This window comes from Megalops cyprinoides, chromosome 19 (assembly GCF_013368585.1).
Source record: "Megalops cyprinoides isolate fMegCyp1 chromosome 19, fMegCyp1.pri, whole genome shotgun sequence".
Classification (NCBI taxonomy): Eukaryota; Metazoa; Chordata; class Actinopteri; order Elopiformes; family Megalopidae; genus Megalops; species Megalops cyprinoides.
Genome location: NC_050601.1, coordinates 4,018,742 through 4,046,439, shown reverse-complemented (window position 1 = coordinate 4,046,439; position 27,698 = coordinate 4,018,742). Strand labels below are relative to the sequence as shown.

Sequence of the window (27,698 nt, the reverse complement as noted above, 5' to 3'; positions counted from 1 at the left end):
CTTTGTTTTATGCTGCTGTTTCCTGTGCACACAGATCTCAATCTCCAGCTCCCTCCCTCTCTCTCTCCCACTTACTCTGTCTGCTCTCTCTGCAAATCCCTCTCTCCCTCTCTCTCCAACTCTCTTTTTCTGAATCCATTTTTCCGTTTCTCTACCCCCCCCATTACCACCCTCTGACTGTGATTCCTGTTCCTCCTATCTGAGAATCTGCTTCCTTCTGTCTGTGTTCCTCTACCTCTTCAGCAGGGAGCTGGAGACACGCACAGGTAATTCCCTGCTCTCTCTCTCTCCGCCTTTTTCCTAATGGACGCTGTGATTGGCCAGCACAACCAGCCGACAGCGCTGACTGCTGTATTACATCGAGATGGAAGAAAAAAAACAACCCCTACAATGGTCATAATAGTCCGCACTCATCACAATTGCTTTGCAACTATGGTAACGCTTTTGAATAAGAGCTTGCCAATTACATCTATGAATGTTCTCATCAATGACACATTAGTGAAGCAACATTAGTCTTCAGAGTTACCACGCCATTCTGCTGTTACTACCTCTATGCATGCCTCCTCTTGCTAACAATTTTCTCCTGCCAGAGACCTGATGGCGTGGTCCAGTGTGGCTGCTCCAGCGTGGCTGGGAGCGTGGCTGGGAGCGTGTTTGTTAAGAGCTCACAGGTCTCCCTGTATCTGTGTATCTGTGTCCAACTCTGCCTCTACCTTATTTTTATTTCAGTTTCAGACTTCCCAGGGAGAAAAAGAGGAAGGAACCAAGCAATGACATTTCCTTCCGGAATAATCCATGTCAGATGTATGAACATGGTGGGTAAAAACCACTGGGGGTAGGGGTGGGGTGATGGGGTCCCAAGTGGCTCAGTCAGAGAGGTGCTCATTAGGAACACCGCCTGAGCCCTACAGCCTGGGCTCGATCCCATCCACGTCATTGGCAGACAGTAACTGGGAGTAACAAATCGGGTTTGCTGTGCTGGGGTCAGCAGAGTTTCCTTATCTCGCTTCCCTCCGGCACCTTGCAACTCGTCAGGCCCCAGTGAGCCACTCAGACGCAGTGCACTGTGGGACCTGTAGCGTGAAAAACAGTTGCTGCAGGTATGCGAGTCTGTCAGAGCACTGCAGTCACTCCTACACGAGTGCAGACAATGTCAAGGTGAGACAAACCTCTAGAAGGGGTGAACAAAAAGGGAAAAATGCATTAAATAAAATGACAATAAAAAACAGTTGTGAGTGATTGTAGTATATACAGCAGCAAGGTGTTCAGAGCAAGCATCGCTTTAAAGCAGATCATTACCTCCAGTCCTATTACCAGTGATTCCTTCTCTGCTGACAAAGTGCGATGGCATTTCCCTTTCTACTCAATTCACATTATATCAGCTGTAACTCATGCTGATTGCATGCAAAAGCATATCCAGGACACCTTTATTAAGAGTGCAATATACAATAAAATTTGCGTGTATTGATTAGTGCTCTGATGTAGCTGTCGGGGAGGCGGGGTGGGGTTTCGGAGGGGGGGGGGGGGGGGTTGGGGGCGCAACGCTGCAAATAAAAGGAACTCTCAACTGTGACAAGTGCAGGATGTGAGACGCGGAACACCACCTTCCTGCCTCATAGAAACACGTTTGATTGGCCGTCTCACGCTTCGGCGGGTCCTGGGTGTCACTGCGAAAGGAGAGGGGGCTGCCGCTAGATTTTGTGAGGACGGCGAACAAGGAGACAGACCGGGGGACTTCACGGAGAGGACACACACGCTCATAAGTGAGAGTGAAGTGATATATATGCTGGCACGGTCCTTTCACGGTCATGTTGGACAGGTCGCTCTTTATGTGACCAAGGCAGCCCCTGCTTTGAGACGATGTCATTTGCGGCTCTTACGCCTGAATAACCGAAGACTTTCGCGTGCGTGAGACATCAACGGTGCTACTCGCTGCACTCGTGTTTCATCACGTCCACAGTCACTGCGATGACGCGGCTCGGATTTACACAAACAGAGCTGATGAAAGCTGTTATTATTTGAAGATGGTGTCCTAAAAACAGGTATTGCTTCCTTTCAGTATTCAACATTTCCTCTTTCAGGTGTTCAGCGTCTCTAAAATCATCTCTTCAGAATCCATCAGCAGAATATGACTCTTGCTAATGTCTACAGCTTCAGAACATCACATCAGTACAGTCTCTTCACAAGAGGATGCGTGTCAAACGACTGCATGTTTTCCAAACCACAGAGTACAATCCACTGATCCAATGCATCAAAGTACAGTTTTATGCGGTCATCCACATTGAGGAAAATGGCTCAAAAATAAGCTCTGATTATTCAGGGTTCCAGGGACCTAAAAAGAGCCAGTGAGCACAGCTACAGACAAAAACTCACTTTGGACATGACTCATTCCTGCACGTATCAAAGCCAACTGCTTTCAAAATAAAAGGTCTTTCATTTCACTGTATGTCGAATAGAACTGTGTAAGGTCATACATCTCAGAGGCTTTGCTTGTTCAGGTGGAGATTGCACGCCCTGGTTTACTTGCACATAGCGCTGATAACAACTGAGAAAAGACAAAGGTACGATGAAGAAAAAAAAAAAGAAGGCAGTTAGACTGCTTCTTTACTTAGGGTGACTTTTCACATGACCTCTAAACACACACAAGCAATTCAGTTCAGTGTGTATATATATACGCCTGTGTGTTTGCAGAGGTGATTGAGCTCCACTCCCTCCCGCCTGGGAGTGTTACCTGCCTCCCGGGGCCGCTGCAGCACGCCGCCGCTGTGGAGGAACGAGGCCCGGGGAATGGTGCCGGGCACCAGTGTCTCTGCCTCTGTGTGCAGCCTGACAGCGCCCGCAGCTGAGGAGGCAGCCGGCCCCAGGCCCCCTGCGAGGCCTGCTGAGGCCTGATGGAGCACCTGACAGCGCTGTCTGCTCCTGATCCGCATGCATGGAGGATCCCACTCTCAAACACACACACACATACAGACACACAGATACACAGCACACACACATACACACACACACACACAGACACACACACACACACACACACACACGCGCACACACACACACAGACACACAGATACACAGACACACACACATACACACACACACACGCGCACACAAAGCTCTGCCCCCTTGTCTCGGGGTAGTCAGAACTCACAGCTTAATCCATGTGTGGCCGGGGCTGGAGGCAGGCAGATCTAACACGCAGAAAATTCCCCTGCAGTCTCTTTAACCACTGAGCTGTTATCGATGCTATCGACTATCACAGTGTGGCATAAATCTCCCGAATGTGCCGCTCGGCTGTTTGGTGGCGGGGAACACGGCCAGAGCCACACACAAATCCCCAGCCACCCCCCCACCCCCCCCCCCCCCCCCCCCCCCCCCCCCCCCCCCCGAGTGGTACGCTGCGAATAGCCCCTCCCTCCAATGAGCAGTATGTCCTGAACAGCCACCCCCTCCCTGTGGTACACCCCAAACCCCAAGCGGTGTGCCCACGAACTGTGCCCCCAACGTCCCCCCCTCCCAGTTGTACACCCCGAACAGCCCTTCCCCCCTCAGAGCAACAGCCTGAACAGTGTGCCCCGTACAGCCCCCCCCCTGGCCGAGGGCGTACAAACCCAGCACCGGGGGAATTGGGCACGACGTCTCCCTCCCCCACTCTGCGAATCCATACATTCTGCCGAGAGACATGAAAAATTGCAAAAGGCAGAGCATGGATTTAATAACGCGGGGCTGCATTCCTCCACTTTACAAACCGCCATGCTGCACGGCCTGTGTCATCACCTCGCACGGGTGACTCATCTCGGCCTTTAACGACCTCGCACAGATCATACATAAGAAGGAGCCACGCCCCCTCAGGCGCCGCCCCTCCCCCCGCACCCCTCACGTCCAATCAAAGCAGGGAAAGAAAAAAACAGACAATCTGGTCTTAACCAATGGGGCAGGATGGGCTTTGAGAGCGCTCTCTCCCGCTCTCTCTCTACAGGGTTTTTATGCACAGTGTTCATTGTTATGATATATTTTCGTACGCTCGTTATCGCCGAGCGACAGGGCCCTGACAGCTGCTGTCTTTACGGGCTCCCCACATTAACGATCCGCTCTTCCAGGCAGGTGACATTTCCCTTTACCCCCCCCCCCCCCCCACCGTTAAAGGCTGTGTGCCGACCTGCCGCACCCCTGCCTTTTCTCCTTGCTGTTCCACTCTAAATTTACCCCCCAAAAATCAAAACCCCTCCGCTCCCGGGTGCCTCTGAATTTAGCTGCATCAAACCGAAAACCCCTGCAGATCCGGGCCTCCTTCAGGCACCAGGCAGACAGGAGACAGAAACACTACGCAACTGTGAAAAAGTGAGCGATAATCACCGGCCGAGAGATGGCCCCTCAGCCTCCATCCAGGTGCCACACTTTCACATGACAGCACACATCACATTATGATATGCAGACAGTTTTTTCCCCTTAAAGGCAATGCTCAGTGGCTCTATGGTCAGACTGTTACAGGTTCCGAGTTGTCAGTGCTCTTGTGCCCTTGAGAAAGGTGAATTACTTCATCTGGACCATTTCAATGCAGACTGTAAAGTTCTGCTGCTTAACATGTTTAGCGTGAATAATTATCGCACGCAAGTTACAAGTGGGTCCGGGATAAACCTATACATAACCTACAGTAATATATTGTTCATATCCTTAAGAACGAACAGAAGCAGATCGGAAGGGAGAGGTGAGTCAGGGGGCCTTGCTTGATTATGGTAAACTTTAAAATAATCCAATAAAAACAAACATTCTCATTTGGATTCAGGTTAAAAATACACCGGGGGAGAATGAGCGCTTGTTATCCATGCAGGCTGCACAGCGACAGGCAAGGCCTTCGGCGCACCGGCAGCGGTAAGAGAGGACACCGAGCAGCCCTACCCGTCAGACTCCTGTGTTTCTGCAAGTAAAACTCGATACGAATGCGTTTCCCCGGTCTCTGAAGGCAGAGCTACAGTGGGGTCCCAGCCTGTTGGAATGCCGTCTGTGCCAAACCTGCTGGGCGGATGGTGTGTGACTGTGTGTGTGTGTCTGCGTGCATGTGTGAGTGTGTGTGTGCATGCGTGTGCGAGTGAGTGTGTGTATGTGTCTGTGTGTGTGAGTGCATGTGCGTGTGTCTGTGTGCGTCTGTGTGTGTGCGTGTGTGAGAGAGTGTGTGTGCCTGCATGCGCGTGTGAGTGAGTGGGTGTATGTGTACACGTGTGTGCGAGTGAGTGTGTGTGTGTGTGTGTGTGTGTGGGGGGGGGGGGCGGCGGCGGCTGACGGTAACCTTTAGGAATGGCGTGCTTGGTGGCTCTGAGGGACATGAGAAGGTAGAGAGAGCAGCGGGGATTAGAGGAACGGGGGGGGTGACATTAAAACAATACCTCCCCCATCCCTCTTATACGGCCTCTCGTGAGGCCCCCTGTTAGCTGGAATCTCACGTGTGTCGTGCTCACACACACACACACACACACACACACACACACACACACAGACACACACACACACACACACACACAACACTCTTTTCCTTTGTCCACCAGTGCCCATGTGACCACCTAGTATCGTGAGTTGTAAATCAGAAACATCACAGAAGCATTTTCAAAATGTTCTGTGTCATCTGGTGGTGGTGCTTTGCCAAGTGTGTCTTGCTGAAATGTAGGAAAAATATCCAGTCTGTCACCCCAGCAAAGCTTCTGCCTTCATGGCTGCCCACTGTTAGCAAAACAGCCCTACTTTACACATACTGACGCGTGCAAGCTCTGCTGACAGCTCTCTATTCACTGGATTAACACATTCACGGGGGCACACTCAATGCAAGCTGCACAGACAATGGCGAACAGATCTGTGCGTAGAAAGTGAAGCAGGAGGTCTGCTGCACATGTTTTCCTGGTGAGGTGGGCTGCTGGGGGGAGTTGGGGAGCTTAGTCTTACTTTCATGGGGCGGTTCCCTCTGACCTCCAGACGGCCTGAGGATGTGGACTACAGAACCAGAGATCACCGACCTCCTGCAAGAATAATGCTGGCAACAGCCCCGGCAGAGGAGGAATTATCGACGCGTATAAACCCGCGGAATTAAACAAGCGATCAATGCACAACTGCGTGCAGAAGAGCCAGCAGCAAATCAAAGGCCGGCGTTAAAGCCGGGCTGATACCGAGCTCGAGCACCGCGGCCTGATTGGCCCCCGTAGCCGTCAGACGATCCACCTTAATCTAGTCAATCCGCCACCCTGGGCCCTGACCACATCATCCCGGGAGCAGCAGGCATTCCAGAATCCCTCCACGCCTTCTAGAACCGAGTCAGAACTGACAGCCACACACGTGTTCCAGAACTCCAACAGGACACAGGGAAAAGCTCCTCCCTCTGACATCACACACTTCTGGCCAATCACAGGGCTTTTAGCATACGATGGATAAACACTGGAATGGAAGATGGCTGACTCTGAATTCAACAGGCTGTCTGCATGTGCGTGAACGTGAGTGTGTGTGAGTGAGTGCGTGCGAGTGGGTAAGTGCGCGCGTGTGCGGTCTCCGAGTTTGGCATTTGCTCCTGGTCCAGTCAGAAGATGAATGGTGAGGTGCTTAATCCCTTAAATCTCGGAGAAATCCATTTCATGCTCTCGTTGAAACGACGATACCCCATTAATCAGCAGCCAGCATCCCAGAGGGTCACGCCGAAACAGACGGAACAAAGGAAGCGGTTTAGGGGAGGCGAGATAAGGACACAGAGGGAGAGAGGAACGCTCATCAATAAACGGAAGGGAAAACACACCGCGAAAACTGCCTTCAGTGACTTATTAGAGAGACTGATGCGACACCTTTCTGAGAGAGATTGATGCCACAGCTTTTCATTAAATTTCTGTTTTGCAGTGCAAAAAATAAATAAATACACACACACACACACACAAACAAACCCACGTACAGAGACACTGTCAGTTTGCCATTTTTGTGTGAGGGGGAGGGATTCACATCACGACCCTGTCACCTCTGGCTTTACTGACTGTGGTGGGTTCTCTGGATGACCTTTAACCCTTGTGCCACAGTGTGTGGAAAAGTCTTGGTGTTGCTGAGCTCTCACCCTGGCAGCTGGTACAGGATTTCTCCCGAAGGGCCTCTCAGTCTCTGTGTTTCTGCTTGGATAAATATAGCGGGCGTTCTGCAGGCCACAAGGTGCTCCTCGGCCCATGTGTGGCGCTAACCTATAACTCCATCCATGTGCTCATGAATATTCACACTGGGCCAGCGGGCATCTGGCTGCCGTTTTTAACCCTTTACCTCCTGTATAGGCACTCGTTCCCAATGACCGCAGCAGAGGATATGAACCCTTCATAAATTTACCCTTATTAACTTTTGTATTACCTACAAAAGTTACCTTTTGCTTATTTTTATTGGCTGTTTTGAGCAGAGGGGAGGAGGGGTACATAATACATCACAGCATCCGGTGTACACAGCAATATGCATGTTTTTGGAAAAAAAAAATTAATTAATTCTACAAAGCAAATAACCATTACAAGGGACAGACTGAATGAGGATTCACCAGATGATGAACACGTTCAAACCCATAAAGAAACGTCCCTTTCCTCGTAAAAACGAGGCAGAAACTGCCAACAGGACAGCCGTGTGATAAAGCATTCAGCTAATGGGCCAGGCCTCTAAATGAACTCCACACCGCACACCTCTCCCAGCCAAGCTGGCATGAGTCCCACATGTCAACAGTCGGTTCATTTTAAAGTCGTTTGTTTGAAGAATTACTCTGCTCAGCATTGGATTATGAATACAAAATAACAATATGAATCCAAAATAAGAGGCCTGTCACATTCACATAAAGAGGTTATTTTCTGTCTTCTTCCTTATTTGACATTCACAAATATGCCAGCAGCATATCTAGGAGTGCCAGGCATGTAAGTGCCTGACTATGCCATTATGGGTGGCAGAGTCATACGACCGAAACAGACACACGCCACACCTCTCTCCCTCTTCCTCCACCGGTTACCAGCCGTGGCAGGAATAAAATACAAATCTTTGTAGATCCTCCAGCTCCTTTTTGCGCCCAGCAAATGGAACTGCACCATCTTGCCTTCAATTCACTAGCAAGCCATACACTCCTGCTGCACCGCTTCTGGTCACCTTGCCATCTCCTCTCAAAAGCCTCCGTCTTCTCAGCCATGCCTCCTCTCTATACTCTGCCCCCTAGTGGTGGAATGAGCTCCTCGCAGCAGTCAGTACAGGCACGTCACCGTGCATCTTCTGAACACTCATCTACTCGAAATGCGTCTTGATTCATCTAACGTTGCATCCTAATCATTCATGTTAAATCCTCAGATATAGCTGCTAAGTGAAAGCGCTACATCCTCCAGCTCCTTTTGGCACCCACTTTGGCATTTAGCAGAATTGCTGTATGTTATATAATGACTCGTGCTATTGGTTGTGACACTGATGGTTTGATATCGTCTCTGCTCTTAGTCTAACCTTTTAGCATGCATTTTGTATGTCATTCTGGATAAGAGCATCTGCTAAATGACTAAATGTAAAAAAAAATGTAAATGTACATCCAGAAATAAGTGAATAAAAAAAAAAAAAATCAAACCACGCATTTAATCATTCACATATTTAAAGCCACCTGCCAATTTGTTCACAGAGCAGAGCACAGTCTGTGCTTTGGGGGTCAGGATCGGGTCCCCTTAGATCATGAAGACAAACGTGCTCCACACACAACACCCCGCCCACCCCACCCCCCACCACCAGCCGCCCAAAGCAAAATCAATGCATGGAGATCAACACACTAATCATTTCAGCCTGCAGCTGGGTTTGTGTGTGTGTGTGAGAGAGAGAGGCAGAAATAGAGAGAAAGAGATAGAGAGAGCCAGAGTGGGAGGGGGGTGGGGGAAAGAGAGATTCATTTTAAACATGGGGTGTAAATTAATTGGTTCTCACCCCGGTACTGTGAGGCTTATATTAGGAGAGAGCACAGCATTAACCCATTGGCTTGTGCTTCCATTACCGCAAACAGCGGCCCGTTGTGTTCAGAGCGCACCAGCCGGTCCTCATTGTCTCTCAGTAAATTCACTTCTGCTCAATCTGCTTCTCCCATTCATTATTATCAATCGAACCAGCAACCTTTCGGCTACAAGTCCTGCTCCTTAACCACCATGTTCTATTAATGTGGGTGGCAGTGTAGCAGAGTCATCACCAGGCCTCCAAAACCCCCATTCCCCCCACGTCAACGCCAAACACCATGTTGGACAAGTGGCTCGGATAAGCTTCCTAGGCAAAGGCGTGGCAGCAGTGTGACGCAGCGGTAAGGAGCAGGGCACGTGACAGAAAGGTTGCCGGTTCGATTCCTCGCTGCGGCACAACAGTTGTACCCTCGGGCAAGGTGCTTAACCCACAACTGCCTCTGGAAATATTCAGTTGTATAAATGGATGAAAACTGTAACCTGTTTGAGTCGCTCTGATGATAAGAATGTCTGGCAAATGTAATGAAATGTAACAAACACCTGTGAAGAGGATCAGGCTGAGCTCCCTCCATACATAAAGCTGCCTGGCTTCTATGGGGAGTGGGAGGTACTTGGGAAATTAGATGTATAATTATGAGGCTGAACATCTAATTGAAAGCGACGTGCAAATGTACAGTGTGAGACTGTACTGGGCTGGCACATCCTGTGATAGAATCCGCTTTTAATGAATTAAACGCTTCTATTTTGGAACGGTGGCATGCCATCCCTACAGCTTCATAAGTTACATAAGTCTATAAGACTGGCAATGCAATGCCCTCACTCTCTCCCTCGCTCTCTCTCTCTCTCTGCCCCTCCCCCCTCCAATCTCATTTGAGCAACAAGTGTGTCTGCAGTCCCCAAACACCCCCCCCCCCCCCCCCGCGCACATATACTGGCCACAATGAGAGAGAAGCCAGGGCCTTGCTGCAGTCTCTTGTGTTGGATGAAGGGTCTTCATTCATAGCCTGCCTGAGGATAACATGCCAACCCCTATCCACCAAACCGGCTATAGACTGGAACTGATACAATGACCTGGTGCCTTTTTCATGTTATCCCACTGCTAACAGTTCCAATGTTCGCCTTGACTGCCTGAAGGGAATCAGGGAATAATGTTACAATTTTGCATTTTGAATTTACTTTTTTCCTGAATTTATGAAACATCTGGTAGCACTGGAATAATGCCCGTACTGCATGTTTGAGGCGACAAGACCCACATTGTTTATGACTTAAGTTTTATATCAATAATTTTGCCAGATCTGTTTTTGAAAATGTATTTTTTTCACTGATTAGAAGAGATTATGTGCTTTGTATGTGTGAGTAACTGAGTTTTTGTACACCAAAAGCCTTTACCTGCGGAGATCTAGTAGCTGTGGTCTAATCCAGTCCCACAGATGCCATGAAGGTGAAGGTCCTGGGTGTGGACAGTGGTGTCAGGGGATCGATCTGTTGTGATGATGCTGGGAGGGTGGGGTGGGGGGGGAGGGGGTCTGTATTACAGCAGGGAGAGACAGGAGACTCCTGCTCCCTGGTCACACGCCAACACTCAATAGCCCTGCCACACTTGTCGATACAGAATGAGTGATTACAGGAGGACAAAGACACAGCAGAGCTGTGTGTGTGTGTGTGTGTGTGTGTGTGTGTGTGTATGTATGTGTACGTGTGTGTCTTTTTGTGTATGTGTTTACGTGTGTGTGTGTGCGCGCATGCATGTGTGTGTGTGCACCTGTGTGTGTTCTTTCAGAGGGCAAGAGTGTTCCTACATTTTAATCAGTGCACTTTGTGTGAGTGCAAGGATGCCTTTACACCAGATGTTTGCCATAAATTACAGACACACACAAACTCACACGACCCCACACACACACACACACACACACACACACACACACACACAAGCTGACACAATGACAGACAGTATGCGTAATCGATAAAGCCAGAGCAGTGGTGGAATGCCGGTGATGTCGGAAGTGGGGATGTGGACAGACATTGCGCCGGACCCTTAATGCCCTAAGTAAAGACAGAGCTAAACCGATCAATGTGATTGGACGACGTGTAAGAACAGGAAGGACGGGTCAAGCGAGGGGAAATGGGGAGCAGCAGCAAGGCCATCATCGAGGTCATGTGACAGGGAACACTGCCCTGCCTGCCAATTAAGAATCTCTTACCGCCATTTTGGTTCACACCGTTTTTGCACAATGCCAGCTGGCTTGCCAGCAGAAAAGTGTTCTGTTTTCTACAGCGTTTGCCCTAAAATACACAATGACAAGACAAATAAAACCACTAAACCACTGTGCAATATGTACATAGCCTGGGTTATGAGTGTAACTTTATAGCATAATTCTGTCAACTAGACAGAGGAGCAAAGTGACCAAGTAAAAGTGGGAGGCAAAAAGTGACAAAAAGGCTCTGTAGGTGTATGTGTGTGTGTGTGATGCATTGAGTCAGACAGTTCAGGAGGAAATGTTCTGTACACAGGTGCCTAAACTGCCCCAATCTCAGGTGGCCTTCCTCACCTGTGTGTGCCTGTATACGCGGGTGCCCCGGGGGACGAAGCCGTCCCTGTGCCCAAATAAGCACAGAGGCAACACCCCGGCGCTCAGGACTGCACCAGAAATAGAGCGCTTCCTTTTTAAATTCCTCTGCTTCTGCGGAACTTGTAGCCCCAGGCACGACTCACTTAAAGGCTCTCGTTTGCTTGAAGTGGAGCACCCTTCAAAACGAGCGGAAACTTTCGCTTATCGAGGCGGCGAAACTAGGCTTCCAACTTGTTGTGAAAGAGAAGAAAGGCGCCATCGCTTGTGCATGAGGACATGTTTTCCGTAAGAGATGGCAAGCCAGTGCGTCGGGATGTGGAAGGGTTTTCATTGTCTTTCGCGTGATGTGGAAGTGACTCCCAGCATGTGGTGCAGCGGGAATGGAGGGTTGAAAGAGACAGGTCCCAGCGATTGCGCTTGTCACTGTCATAAATCTCAGACATTCAGAGGGAACTGTGAGAAGGCAGCACATGCAGATCACAGGCCTGTGTCCTCTGACTACCTGTGCTCAGGTGTGCCAGGTGCCTCTCAGACAGGTATGGTGTGCTGGCAGACAGGTATGGTTTGCTGGCAGACAAGTGTGCTTCAGGGACAAACCGGTGTCTTTCACTGGCAGACAGGTGTGGTTCCCTAACAGGGAGGTGTGAATCGTTGACAAGGCAGGTGAGGTTCACTGCCAGACAGGTGTGCTTCAGTGCTAGACAGGTGAGGTTCAGCAGCAGACAGGTGAGCTTCACTGACAGACAGCTGTTTTTCACTGGCAGAAAGGTGTGGGTTATCAACAGACAGGTGTGGTTCACTGGCAGAAAGGTGTGGGTTATCAACAGACAGGTGTGGTTCACTGTCAGATTGGCGTGGTTCACTGACAGACAGGTGTGATTTGCTGATAGGAAGGTGTCATTCAGTGGCAGACAGGTGTGCTTCACTGCCAGACAGATGTTGTTCACTGGCAGAAAGGTGTGGTTTAGCAACAGACAGATGTGGTTCAGGGACACACAGGTGTCCTCCGCCAGGAGTGCGCGTGCTGGACTCTGATCACAGCGGCAGAGGGAGGTTGCAGTGTGGCTTACAGTGCTGATCTCCATATCCTGCCCTACCCTCTCCACTGCAGTCATAAAACCCTACCGCAACCGGCTGTTAAATAAAACATGGCAGGGCAGACCATAAAGCCGGGATAACGGCGGCGACATACAGCACTCTGGCTCATTACCCAGCGGAGTGCACTCTACGTATGCGCTCCGAGGCCGCCAAAAAGGGCAGCACCCGAAACTGTCTCTCCAGTGTCATCTATAAAGCTAATTAAAACTTCGATTACATTTCAGGCACCGCTGATTCACACACAACACACAGATGGCACAGGAAAAAATAGAGCTGTCAGAACAACTAACAGCAGGTTTTATCCTGCCCCGGGGCCGGAGGCGCCCCAAACGGTCGAGAGGCAACTTTACATCCGCTGCTGGCAACCGTCGGCCAGGCCACTCGCCACGGCAACCGGTCCAGCTTTTCCAGTTGACAGCGGCTCGCGGCAGAATGCAGAAAAGCTGTTGCCACAGCAACAAGGGCTGAAAAGCACAACACCCCCACCCCCCCACTCAAAACCCCACCCTCCAGTGTTCCTTCACTCCCGAACCATGGGATTCGTTAGATAATAGATTCATAAAGAAACATAAATTACAGGGCCGTGAGAATGCCAAGCATTGAAATGGTGTCATTTCTGTTGGATGTGTGGCAGAGAGCCATTTTCTTTTCAGTTAAAAAAAAGCAGTTTTCATTTTTTTTGGTACATTTCTGTTAATTATAGAGCAGGAACATTATATAAGTGAATGAATAATCAACTGAAAGAGGCTGACTGATGCTAGGGAAATTAAATACAAAAGGCATATTTTGTACTTACATAACCATAACAATATTTAACCCTGTCGAGTTACCCCTTTCCCCTTCCCTAACTTGCTGCTCCCAAGGCCCATGCCACACAGATACACATCTAATGTGCACCTCATCTGACCTCGCCTCTGTTGCTGCTATGACCGCCAGGAGACCATGGACCGAGCCCATGAAAGCCAATCAGGAGCCAGGAAACCATGAACAAATGTCTGGTCATACTGCGCTTGGAGGTGTTGACCACAGACTGGATGAAGGCCTCTGTTGGAGAGAGCCCTTGTGTCTTCTGTAGGCTGGCAGTTATAGCTTTAGACTGTGTGTGTGTGTGTGTGTGTGTGTGTGAATATGAAAATATAAGAGTGTGTGTGTGCGTGTGTGTGTAGGCTGACACAGCAGGAAGCAGTATGGTATCCACCTGAACCTGAATCGGGGACAGTAGACAGGATGAAATGATTAGATGAACATAAAAACCATGACTATGACCATTATCACCTCCTTTTAACTGAGGCCTTTCTTTCCCACCGCTGATATGGATGTCAGATCTTCCCTGGAGAATACCTACACTGCTGCAGGCCATGAGTATCCATTAGCCCAGCTACTGAATATGCTTACACCTGTTCTCCATCTCTGGAGCCGAAAAAAAAACAGCACACATAAATCAGGTCACGCAGCGAAGAGTAGCTCGCTCAGTAACTTACAGAGGCAAATTAAGATAGTGCTAACAAAAGCCGCGTTTCCCTTGTATCCTCAAAGACCAGTCATTTCCCTGCAGAAACAATGTTATCTGAGCTGCACGCCCATGCTGTCTCTAGCCGATAAGACTACCACGCTATTGCTGGACGTTAACATAAACAAGACAGAATTAGCCATCACTTCCACCCACACTTTCAAGGCAAGGAAAAAAAAGAAATGAAGACCGCACCACCCCTGTCCCGTCTTCCAGAAAAAAAAAGCAATACACACTTCAGAATGACACTAATGTCTACATCATGTAAGTCATTTTCAGGCTAGTCACCATGATGAACAGGCAGGTAACCATCTCATAATAGCTCCTCCATGTGCACAGAGGGACAGGGAGAGGGAGAGAGGGAGGGAGAGAGGGAGAGAGACAGAGAGAGAGAGAGAGAGAGAGAGAGAGAGAGAGAGAGAGAGAGAGAGAGAGAGAGAGAGAGGGGCCACAGCCTTTTCAATGACTGTGGTGTGTTTCACCACTTCGTCATTTTCAGATGGAACTTTGAAGGAGTATTAATACAGTTAATATGCACCATCACCCCATGGATTCAGTCAATAAACAACAAACAAATCTGGCACTGCATTAAAATAGTGACCCCTGATCCCAATAAAACCACCTAGCCATTTTAAGGAAAAAAATCCACTTGTTGAAACACTGTTACTGATTAATCTAGGCATTTTTATTTGATTAAACAGCACTCTTCCTTTCAGATGACTTGGCGTTTTATGATTGAATCCAGGGGATTCACCCCACCATGAACATTCTGATAATGAGGCTCATTTATCTGTCATCAGACATGCTGTGCCTCACCCTGGCTAATATCATCTGCTCAATTACCTAATAACATCAATAATCACAAAAGCAACGATAAATACGATGCCTACAAAGATACAAAGCACCTGCATCTGATGTCACACACTTTGAAACTGAGAAAATAAAATCAGAAATCAAAAAAAAAAAAAAGTTTGATTCAAGGAAAACTTACAAATAGCTGACGGACATATTAGATCCATTAAGGAGGTCAGTGGCAATACCCACACAATGCTGCTGTCCTACTAATGCAGTATAGCAGCTGGAACCTGCCCATGGGCTTGGGCATACAGGCGGCTAAGCTCTGAAAAGCCCTGTTCATGCAACCATGAAAGGCCATCAGCTTCTCTTCAAAGCACAGCTCTGCTCACAACTAAAAGACAAGCAGCACTATGGCTTTGTGGTGGATAATAACAGATGCATATGTGTGTGTGTGTGTGTGTGTGAGCGTGCTCGCATGTGCATGTATAAGTGTCTATGTATTTGTGTGTGGGTGTGCATGCGCATGTGTGAGTGCGTGTCCACATGTAAATGTATGTGTATATGTGAGTGTATGTATGCATGTGTGTGTGTGTGTGTGTGTGTGCGTGTGTGCATCATCCATACAGACGACCTAAAGAGTGATTCCTAAGAGAGGCATCAAAGTGCCACATCTTCTTGAGTCAAACAGTAAATTTTTCCATGAACCGGCGCCTTGAAAAGTGACTTACAGTCACAGGGCCAATCGAGACAACTGCTTCTGACCTTTTGGGAGGTGAGCGAAAATCACTAACAGTGACTGTGGCTCTTTCACCATCGCCGGAACACTTCCAGCCCTCCGGAAACTGCCGGAGAGAGAGAGCCGAAAGCACTCATCCCTCCGTCTGACAGGGCACTCACCAGAACGACGTCCCACACCGCCTCTGCCCATCGCCATGGTGACGGGCGCCCGGGAACGGTCCTCTCCGCTGAGGACGACTGGTCCCAAAGGGGGTCCTCTCGCCATTTTCTCAAACGTGAAACACTTTTAACGAAGAGCACGTGTAACACTCCGCATAACGAGGATTCAGAAATGGCGTTCCCACGGCCCGCTAATTTTCCCCCTCACGTGCGGAACGTGACAAGCGATTCAGTGTCGGGTTCTGCTCCTCTCATTTTCATGCTAATATATGGAAAACTAAGCGGGAGCAGCTGAAGTTCCTGTATGCAGGAAGGAAACCCCTACCTGTGGAGTGTGAACGTTTGCACTGCATGTTGGTACAACCCTCCCTTACACTGCAGCAAGATTCCTGGCCGGTTGGTGGGTGTGTCGGGGTGTGGTTGACTTGACTGCGGGTGACCATGGGTGATCGCAGTGGACGTGACATTGTGTGCTTGTGTGGAATGTCCCTCCCCAAACTGCGGCCATCTCTCTGGTCCCTGAGTGGAGCTGCAGCAGTGAGGCCCAGTCTTTCCTCATGCTCCCCTGCCTCACCCCCAGCACACAGGTACACAGGTGCCCCCTCCCACCCGCAGCCCCCACACCATTCTCTCAGTCTTCATCCCCTTTCACTTCATTCACAACATTTACTTAAACTCTACACACACACGCGCACGCAGGAGCGCACACACACGCACGCACACACACACACACACGCGCACGCTCACACACACACACAGGCACAGACACAGACACACATACGCCACACAATACACATACACGCACCTCTGAGAGACAGCCTCATACAATGCACACACATCTAACACACAAGCACACACACCCCACACAACACATGTACACTCACACAGTAAAATACACGCACCTCATAGCCTCATTCAGTACACACATCTTTCATACATACACACACACACAGCCACATGCACACTTCCCACACACATATACACATATGCAAAACACATCCCACACACACTTGCACACACCGGCACTGTCTGAGTGAGGGAGGGAGGTACTTGAAAGTGGTTACAGTAGACATAAGCACACAGCGCATCTGAGATATGAAACTTCCAGCACTCACAACGCTGAAAGTTCAAACCGTAACAGCTCCTCCACAAGACATCAGAAAGCCAGCGGAGCGCGGATGTGAATCCCGGCTGCATTTGAAGTGAGCAGCGGATCCCGGGTCGATCAAACGCGCCGCAATGTGGGTCTGCCGGTGCCGCGATGCGAGATGACATCACGCTCATCTCGGCCGCGTCTGACACGAGATCTGCGGCTCGTCGAGACGGCAAGAGGAAATTGCCTGTTACAGGAGAAACCGATTCCACCCCACCCCACCCCGAAAGTCCAGGCTACGGAATCGCTAAAGCTTCTCCGCAAACTCGGAGCGGGAGGCAGTGTGCTTACTCTTCAGCTGAAGTGCATCTTAAGTCACCAGCTTAGGGGGATTCATTAAATATTTGCAGCCTGTTTATCCTTTATCGTTAATAATTAACGATGACATTAGCGAGGGTCTGTTTACACCGCGCGCTCGGCCTCGGTGCGTACGCAATTAGCGCACGTTCACGTGTAGCCGTTTCCGAGAGCGTCAGTGTCAGCCCGCAGGAAAAAAATTAAAAAAAAAAGAAGAAGAGAAGAACATCTTGCAAATGAAGTCTGGAGTTAATTTATTCAGCCTATCTGTGAATTTGCACATCTATCAGCCGCACATTAATGTTTCAATCCAGTCTTGTTCGTTAATTATTTTTTAACGTTGCTAACACAAAACTTGGGGGGGGGGGGGGGGGGGACTATTCAGCTGATTTTTTTTTTTACCTTCAGGGACTGTATTTTATTGCCCAGATACTGTGCATCACGTCATCAAGTAAAGGCAAGGAAATTAAAAATGTTTATTACCATCATAATATACATGCGGAATGACATTCTACTTTATTGCTAATAACAACAACAGCAGCGGTGTTAGCGATGGGTATTTCTAAGTGACGTTTTTGTGAATTTATGTGAATTTATTATGTTTCTGTCACGTATCTCATTGCTATTTTTATCACTACAGAGAGGACGCCCTTACATGTCATGGAGTTCAGACTTGCGGACATTCTGGTAAATATGGGTCTTTATGAATAATCACACACAGTTAGCATATGTAGGCTATGTACTGTAAGCTTCACCTTAGTTGAGTTTTTAATAGAAACAGGGTCAAGAGACAACAACACCTATCCACCGACTGGACCTGACTTGGATATTATAATCAGCGCTCTTTATGAAGAGTGATCCCAATGAAAATGTTAATGTGTCCATTCTAATTCACAGACAGTGTGCTGTGAGCATCAGAATCGCCACGGCTGACACGGCACATCCCCTCCTTCACAGAGAGTTCTTACTGTTTGCGGTGGACTCATTAGTGGACAGCCAACGTTCTGCTGCTCAAACAGAACAAGCAGAATCCTTTGCTTTGCACTGGGAATGGCAAGACAGCTCTCAAATCCTATTTGTGCCAAATTGCCTTGCCTTCTTCAGCCTAATAGACTTCTGCCTCACTCTCTCTCTCTGTCTCTCTCTCTCTCCCTCACACACACATGCACTCTCTCTATCTCTCTCTCTCTCTCACACACACACACACACACACACACACACACACACACACACTCACAAACTGCAGCTGTGGAGAGAATACAAGGAGTAATGAGTGTGGCTGTTGGTGTATCAGTGAAAAGCGACGCAAAAAAAAAGAAAAAAAAAACCCATTTTGTACTGGATAACTGTTTGCATAACTGTGACAGACGTGTCAGACCATCCTGCCAAACCGTGACATTTTCTATTTAGATCTGCCGAGCTTGACATGAATTTAGGAGATATTTTCAGTTGTCCTCTTATTTCATGTTTCTGTGCTGTTCTAGTAACCGTTGTAAAATGTGATCATCTACGCCTGTCACTTTTTTTCTGGCTCCCATGATGATTTTGTCTCATCCTTGTCTCTCCCTGGGAGCTACTGTGTATATACTGGAGCTGAGACTGTTTCACAATGCTTTATTGGTATTAGGACTAGATCACCATATTCTACTGAGGCGTGTACTACCATTACAGTGTTTTAACGGCTTTGGTACTACAATCGGGTGGCAGCTGGTACTACTATCGGGCAGAATGGCATGGTTAATTGTACAGTTGTGAGCATGAACACTTAAACCTTACTAAAACCATCTGGCCAATGACTACACTCTTGGCTTACTGAAACCACATAGCCAAAACCACACTCACGGTTATTAAAACCACTCAGCTAATGGATTCAGTGCATATGTCCACCGATGCAACATCTCAGCTCCGGAAAGAACCTCACCCCCCCCCCCCCCCCCCCCCCCCCCCCCCCCCCCCCACTGAATGAGTTGGAAAAGATGGACGCAGCCACAAGCTAGAAAAAAAGCCTTGAAGACAGTAATTGAAATCATTCATGCATCGCAGAGAAAAAAAAAACTGTTGTATTGCACTCTGTTAATACGCCAGGATGACAAAAGAGCTGAGTGCGCACCTCTCCTGCTCTTTCTGGGCGTAACGACTGCCGTGGAACATGAGCATGCCATTTGAATGAGAGCAAGCCTTTCGGTATGCACACACCTGTAACTCTCCTCCAACGTCTGCACGTCTGACAGAGCCATACATCACGGCACGGCCATCACAGCAGCGCTAAAAGGAATGAGTGAGTGAATGATGGGGATGAGTGACAGGGAGAACGAGCGGTTGGGTGAATTACGAGTTAATGGTGGAACGAATTCGTGAAATTAAAACCAGTCCATGTAGTGGAGTAACAGAATGGGATGCGTACACAGAAACAGACACACACACACACAATCACACACACACACACACACACACACACATTCAACACACTCACACACACACACACACTCTGTACCTCTACGCATTGAGTCTAAAGGGGCACCATCTCATCAATAGAAACAAAGCACACGCATACAGACACACACACACACACACACACACGCAAACACACACATTCAACACACTGAGTCTAAAGGGGCACCATCTCATCGACAGAAACAAAGTGTACTGCCATAACTGTGGGCTACTCCACGCTCCCAGCTGAGGGCTGGTCCAGCAGCACACAGCTCTCTGGCAGCAGCATTGATGTAGCATGAAAGCCAGCTCGCCCACAGCACCTCCCGGTAAACACACACACCGAGCAGGAACAGCTCCTGCTCACGGCCTCCGTCGGGTAACCCGTTTATCCCAGCCTAAAAACCGCAGGCCGTCTGTGTGAGCGTTTCCCTGCTCCGCCCCTGATCTGCAGAGCCCCGGGGCTGCTCAGAACAAACGGCACAGAACACACTTTGTACCCCTGTGAACTCTTTCAAAACAAAAGCATGTTAAAGTAATTTAATAATCAATAGCCTCTCAATGGGGAGTCTTGTCGAAAAATCCCCAAAAATGCCCATAGGCTTTCTAGAGCAGGAGACGGTTAAAAAAAAAAAAAAATGCAATAAACACAAATATTAAATGGCCCCAGTGCATTCTAAGGCAAAACAGTTCATTTATATTTTTTGGACAAGTCGACAATACAAGTATACATCTCAAACTTTGCCTACAGCACTGAAAACTGTTTTTTTTTCCATAACACAATCCAGCTTGTCTTTCTGATGCTGTGTGGTACTTGTTGAATTTGTGATCACAGATAGTCAGTGCTGACACGCTTACATATCCTTTGCCCTGTGTGCCTGTGTGTGTGTGTGTGTGTGTGTGTGTGTGTGTGTATGTGTGTGTATGTGTGTGCGTGTAGGTGTGTGTGTGCGCGTAGGTGTGTCAGCGCTCTCTCTTTCTCTCTCTCCAGACTCACCCTGAAGTCGATGCCCACGGTGGAGATGAAGCTCCCAGCCAGGAAGGCTCCATCTTTGAAGCGCACCAGCAGACAGGTCTTCCCAACTCCAGAGTCTCCCACCAGCATCACCTGAGAGCAGAGGCGGAGGGTGAGAGGCACAGAAAGGCACCTGGGCGGGGCTGGGGTTGGTGGTGGTTGGGGGGGGCGTTGGTGGCTGGACACAGGCAACCACAGTGCTGCCACACAGAATTCTCCCTGCTTCTCTGCCCTAACACCACCTCCAACATCTACATCTACATCTACACTTCACTCAAACAGTCAATCTCTAATCTCCATCCTCCAACACACCTTCATCACCCTGCTCCCAGCATGCACTGCTCCCCCAGACAGCACAGAGCCACATCTGGGTCCTGGCATTCTCCCTCCTAAACTGCTAATTCAGGGGGTCAGATCATCTCCACTGTTATGTCTTGACCTCACGGATCAAATGCACGCTCACCAGGCTCGGCACCAGGAGAAAATACAGAGGGGTGCATCTGAAATTCAGGGGGGTGCACAAAAAGTCATACATACTATGTAGACATTGGGATATAAGGAGACAACTGGGGGTACACTGAGGTCCATCTGGGGGTGCAATGCACCCCTCAGCACCCCCATAGCACTGGGCCTGGTGCTCATGGTGAAAGACACAGCTACTGACAAGACACACCTCGTGCTGTCATTGGGACTCCTTTGTTTGATGATTTGTTTTCAGACAATCAGTGAAATTAAGCAGCTTCAGTCCCACTGACCCAGCTGCTACGCCTCCTGCTCTTTCTGGGCTGTCACAAAATTACCAGTTTGACGTGATCATTTTTATCAGGTCAGCCGGAGGATTGCTGCTTCTCGGTTTCCGAAAAACTTGGCCCTCCCAGCCCGAGCAGTGCGCTTTGGCCAAACTCATATGGGGTCAAGGATGATGAATATCTCCTCCACTCTGACGGCCCAACATCTCCTATCCATCTCAGGACGGCGGCCAAACCAGGAAATACCGGGACTAACCTCATTAATCACCGTCTGCTTCTGGGCCATGAAATACTGCCGGTGTCTCGCTGCAGATCGGTTTTAATAAAAAAAAACCTCACCCGAGCCCCAGCGCTCCTCATATGCTCAAATTCCAGGTTGTCAGCCGTAAACAAACCTTTCTGACACCTTGGTAAGAGCTAATAAACACAGAGGAATTACGTGACAGGTCTTAGCCCAGTTTTGGCTTTCCGAAAAACATCTACCACCGCACGTACTGCGAGCCTGCCATTTCAAAGTAAAGGTCCCCCCTGCAACATCGAACAATAATAAAGAAAAACAAACAGTCGGATATCCGCCCCCACAGACCTGCGAGATAGAAGCGTTCCTGGTGGGGTTTTATCCCACCTTTTACGCCATGGCGGTTTGTTGCAGTTTTGTTACAGGCCCCCCCCCCCCTTAGTCAGGGCTGATTGTTTTTACAGCTGTGTGGCGGCTCTCAGGCACATGCACAAATCCCCTGGGCCTTTTTTTTTTTTGGAGGAGCTTGTCTTTTAGAACCGTGTGCCGTGAGTGCCCTGCATGCCCTGACAGCTCGCCTGCTAGCCCAATGGAGTGGTGGGAAGAGGGGGCCAGCCACCGAGGAGCTGTGGGGTAGCTGTGGGAGAGCTCCGCTCAGCGAAGCTTATCCTCCACCGGCGACCCATGACACGGAGAGAGCGAGGCTTCATGAACCCCCAAATGGGTGGTGCTATCGTGCATCATCAGTGACTCGCTGATTTAAACCGATCACAGTGCTCTACCATGCAGGTAACAGTCTTTTGGTTCATGTTAACAGTTCAGATAACAGTTCATTGGTTCAGGAGGCTGTGTAGCACAGTGGTAAGGACCAGGGCTTATAACTGAATGGTTGCCGGTTTGATTCCCCACTGGGGCACTGCTGTTGTGCCCTTAGGCAATCGTCTCAGAAAATATCCAGCTGTATAAATGGATAATATGTATAAACAAGGTGGCACAATGTGGCTCTACCCACCCTGTAGGGATCATGAAGCCTATAGTGTCTAGAGATGCTGGTTTGTATGGGTTTGGCCCTTTCTCATCTACACTGTGTAAAATAAAATTAAAAAAAAAAAGAATCGCGGTCAGAATTCCCTGCGGTGCACATCCCTCACAGCCAAAAAAAGGGAAGACTCAACACATTTTTAACGATCGGTTCTGTCGGCCGGCTCCCAAGAGCAAACAGGCCTCAGCTTCAAAGACGGGACGCCGTCATCCACCATGAACCTGTCTCTCCACCCTACATCATCCTGACTGACACCATCAATCCCCGTCTGACAGCAGCCCCTGTCTGTCAATCAGCCAAACTCTCTCCTCTTTGCGCTTTCTCCGGACGTTGCATCCACAGACCGCTCCAAGATTAAAAAAAACCTGGTCCAAGGTCAGCCAAAGCTCAGCAAAAAAAGGACACCTCCAGCTCTGACGCATAATGAAAAACAAAGGCAAATTTATTCACATTAATTCTGATCTCAAAGTGGGTATCACAAAAAAAAAACCAAAGACGCGAACAATCACTTCAAAAGGATGCTTCTAAAAACATCACGCATGCAGATTCCTAGGGAGGAGAAAAAGCTGAAAGGAGATGTTGGCATTGGGGGGAGGAGGTGTGGGGGGATTGCAGAATTGGGTGTGGCATAAGAGGGAAGTACCAGCACCTGCACCAGACTCTGGCACAGATAATACTGCGCCACACCTTCGGCTGGCATTAAGCTGGACTCCACCAGCTACTGTTGACTAGATCCCACAAAGAATTGATGCAAAACTTCACCACTGATGAATCCAGAGGGAATTCACCACTGACATTTGGATTATTGATGGGCACTGGCTAACCAATCACAGATCATTAATCACGAGCCTCTGCCATCGTCTTTAAAAAAGGATGAGGCACCCACTCAGAATTACAGACCTTATTTTTGCCAAAGGTCATCATCTGTGACCAGGACTGTTATATCCCTTTTACAGTTGGTTAAAATAGATAAATAAATTTAAAAATCAGTTCCTTTCCATTTATAGCATACTTCCTCACCTCATATTAAACAACCTAATGAATTAAGAACAACACCGCAATGCCTTTACAATCCAATAATATGTATGCATCACTTTATTCATAAATATTTTGGGGATGAAATGAACACTTCATTTAAAATGCACCTCTTGTATCAGAATGGTTGAGTTTGCATCACAAGGATAACCACTGGAGATAATTTAAGAACAATTGCAATCCTAACTATTACAAGTACAGAAAGAACTCACGCCTGTCCTGTGTATGTGGTCAAATGAGCCAACTTACATGTCAACATAGCTGACATCTCCATAGCCGTGCATACAAACTTTCGAGTGATAGGGATGATCTCATATGCACACATGCGGCAAGTGTTGTTTAAACATTAGCAAAGTGATTGTGGCATCAAGCGCAGAAACAGTGTTTCAGTATCGCACTGCGTGTACTTTCTGCATTCTATAATGCAGTGCACAGAGCCGCGTCGTTTATCACCTCGCACCTCCGCCAAAGCGTTTTGTTTTGCCTCGCTCCCATGTGGCCGCGTGCGCGCTTCCTCGCGCTCCCTCGCGCTGTGTCGCGAGGCGCTATCGATTGTTTGTATTGACACAGCTGTGGCGCTCGCGCTGTTTGCTCCGCGAGCGGTCGCTGCGCCTGTAATGACAGCCGCGTTCGCATCTCACAATATCCACAAATTACTTTCGCCGGGGTTACCGACTCCCTCAAATGCTCTCCATTAAATGCGTGTGTACAAAGTATACCACAACCCGAATCTCGGTTGTTCATAAAAATAACTTCATATACCCCAGAGTCGCTCAGTGCCATTAACAATGTAATAAATAAACGTGCCACACAAATAAAACACTCTCTAGAAATATACCATTTGAACTGCACCCCACCCTCAAACAATCGGACTGTCTCTCTCATACGGAAGTAATACATTTATACTATAGCCCAAAGTAAGATGTGCGCCGTCTTCGTTTTACGATGAGAAGGGAATTTTCAAAGATCACATTTTACGATAGCATAACCATTAACACAGGTTATATCCCTAGTTGACTTAAATTTAATGCTAAGTTCAGTTCCTGGAACACCTCTCCATGAATACCACCTCCTCACAACACGCAAAGGAAATGTTTACAAATACCTCCTTCATGCACCACAGTACAAACATTAAGCCAACTTTACTGCGGCACCCAACACACGCTCATAACACGTACTGTGCCGTTACTGAATTTGATGAAAAGAGTGAGAGACTGACCTTAAAAGCGATGTCGTAAAACTCGCTGCTATTGCTCAGAGAGGGTCGGCTGGGGAGGACCACCCCGTTCGACTGAGCCTCGGTACCGGTGATGCCTTTCCCAGTTTTCCCTTCCTCTTTCCCGTTTGTGGAAGCCGTTGTCGGGCTGCTGGTGCTGCCCTTGCCCTTTACCGTCTTCTTCCTGGACATTTTTCCCACGAAGTTCACGCTCTGACAACCCGCAACCTTTGTGCAGTTTTTTTTTTCCGATACCAGATATTAATACTAATATAGATTGATGAAAACCTCTCGCTTCAACTCAGTACAGCACCTTTGACAGGTTTTTGAACGTCTAACTGGCTGACTTTTCCCTCTGTCAATTGTTTTCACCTGTACGTCGGGACCTTGGCTTTGGATAGCTTAATCATTTTCGCTCTGCAACTGTTGTGTATTGTCCGTGCACCTGGCGCTTTCCCTTACTCGCTCTCCGGTCGCTGGGTGGGATGCACACGCAGCTTCGCTCTTTCATGCAGTTGCTTTCCGCTTCTTCCCCTCTCTCCCTCCACCGTGTTGATAATGATAAGGAAGCGTTGTCCGGAATATTAACCGCCGGCTTTGCTTTTACACAACGCCTATGCCTTCCAATCGCCGGGCAGGTTTAGCCAGCGGCGACCAATGGTACAATAACGACGGCTTGGCGAGCAGGCAATCACGTTAAGGCGCAAAACGAGGAGTCGCACCTTGCGATCGGTAAGGGAAAGCTCGAACTGGAGAGAGCGCTCAGAATTGCTACTTGCTGGAGTCAGAGCACTTTAAAGGAACAGGAACGTATTTGGGAATTTGCGAGCGTGTCACTCATAGACGCGTATCTTTTAAAAGCATCTCACAGTAGCCAAAACACCGCTTCTCATTCTGATGCCAAGAAAACAATCTGAATCGATGCTTTACACTATATTGAAAAAAAAAAATATCCCACATATTTCATCTATATTGTAGAAAGTAACTGATTGGACAATCGGCCATGTACCGCAGAGGCAAGTACATGTAGTTTACATGACATTTCAACGTGTGTGTGAGACAGACAATGGAAAACTAAATACACGAACAGCAAAGATAATAGAGACACTTTGTGTTCTTGAACAAGTACACATGAGTCATCTATTCTGGCTTGAAGTGGATTGATTTTGTGTTTTGCACCAATTAATCTGTACTTACTCATGTGGAGTGTATTATATAACACAAGTGTGTCCTCCTGGCCTCTTGACTGACTCACTTGATGAAACATGTGCAAGAATAACTCTCTCTGAGTGCCACTGGAGTTCGCCAGCACTGAAATTAATTTGCTTTTGTTTGTGACAGGGGTGCTGTTAAAATGCAGCCAGCTGTTCTGTCCTCACCTCAATCATCACTTGACTTCGTTTATCAAAACAGATGATTTTGATGGAAGACTGCAGATTGACGGGACAGGGGTGGAGCTTTCCATGGTTCTGAAGCCGGCCATTAAGTCCGGAGAAGGGCCTGAGCAGAGGGGGCTGGAGGCCAGTTAAAAGGCCTCTGCAGAGATAGTCATTTTTGTTGACTCTGTGAGGAAATGAGCATTCGGTAGACTCTAAACATGCATATGTAATTCAAGCTTGTAGAGGTCATCGACACAGAGCGCGCGATTCATATGCTGAGCTATTCCCTGGGATTCATTAGAAGTGCTTATTAACCGTTTTATTTTCCGGGCAGATTAAAATGTATTTCAAAAGCTGTGATGTCTGGTCCACTAAAGAATTTCAACAGGAGTTCAATGAATAATTGATGAAAGATGACGGGGAGTATCCTAATGTGTGGAAATTGAAAAAAAAAAAGAAATTAATTTGGAAGGCGTGAAGGAAATATTAAACATAAAATGGTTTTAGATGAATGGTCTGTAATTGGGTTCATATTCTCAGGCCTGCCATTCAGGAACTGTGTGTGTGGCTGGAATGTCTTGCCAAGTTTAAAAACACCCCAGATGGTAAGCATCAGCATGCTGACTTAGTGCGGCCCTGAGTGTATCTCTGGCATGACGGTATTACTCTCCGGGTGCCCAGACGCACTGTGTTGGTTCCACCCTGTGTTTCCCTTGAGTTTCCCTCGGCTGGATGTTCAGCAGGGTTAATTCCCTCGTCACTTGTGCCAAATCACCCCTCTGACTAGTGTGGTGATGCAATGCTTATGCAACAGTTACTCAAGCGTTCCGGAGTCAGCTACAAGCGATACAGTTATCAAACGGGCATCAAAACAATTTATCAGTGCCTAAAATCAGTTTATTCGAAAAAAAAAAAAACCCACACAAAAATCAGACAAGCATACATACATAAATAGAGACATACAATTTTTCATGCTTAGTCCATTGAAATACAGTTCTGATATTTTTGGTTCATGTGACACATCTGAGTCTAGTCCAGTCCTTGCGGTTTGGACTTGTTGCATTCTTGTGTGGGAGGCGTACTTAGCGACACCGGCGAACCTGGACTCTCTTTATCAGCAGCCAGCAGCTGAGCGGTGATTGATTGTGTTGTATTTGTTTGCAGAGAGACCGGGTTTTGGCGGTCAGTGCTGCGGGAGTCACGTAGGGGGCGGACAGTGCGGCTAGGCCAAACGGCATCTTTTACCGGACTTTCTCTTAGTATCGCCTGGGTTTCAGCCAAATCAAATATGATTATAATTCCCCTGCTGAGCAC

General features: G+C 48.2%; 1 protein-coding gene across 1 annotated transcript in view; it reads right to left on the bottom strand.

Annotated features, from left to right (window-relative positions):
• LOC118794995 (ras-related protein Rab-26-like) overlaps positions 1-25,933 on the bottom strand; it is an 85,856-nt gene extending 59,923 nt beyond the window's left edge. Inside the window, exons 1-2 of the mRNA XM_036553314.1 lie at positions 25,009-25,933; positions 20,708-20,818 (exon numbers count right to left, since the gene is read on the bottom strand). Of these exons, the coding sequence (XP_036409207.1) occupies positions 20,708-20,818; positions 25,009-25,197 (300 nt within the window). The 5' untranslated portion in view covers positions 25,198-25,933. The remainder of the gene's footprint in view (positions 1-20,707; positions 20,819-25,008) is intronic.
• Between the last annotated feature and the right edge of the window lie 1,765 nt (positions 25,934-27,698).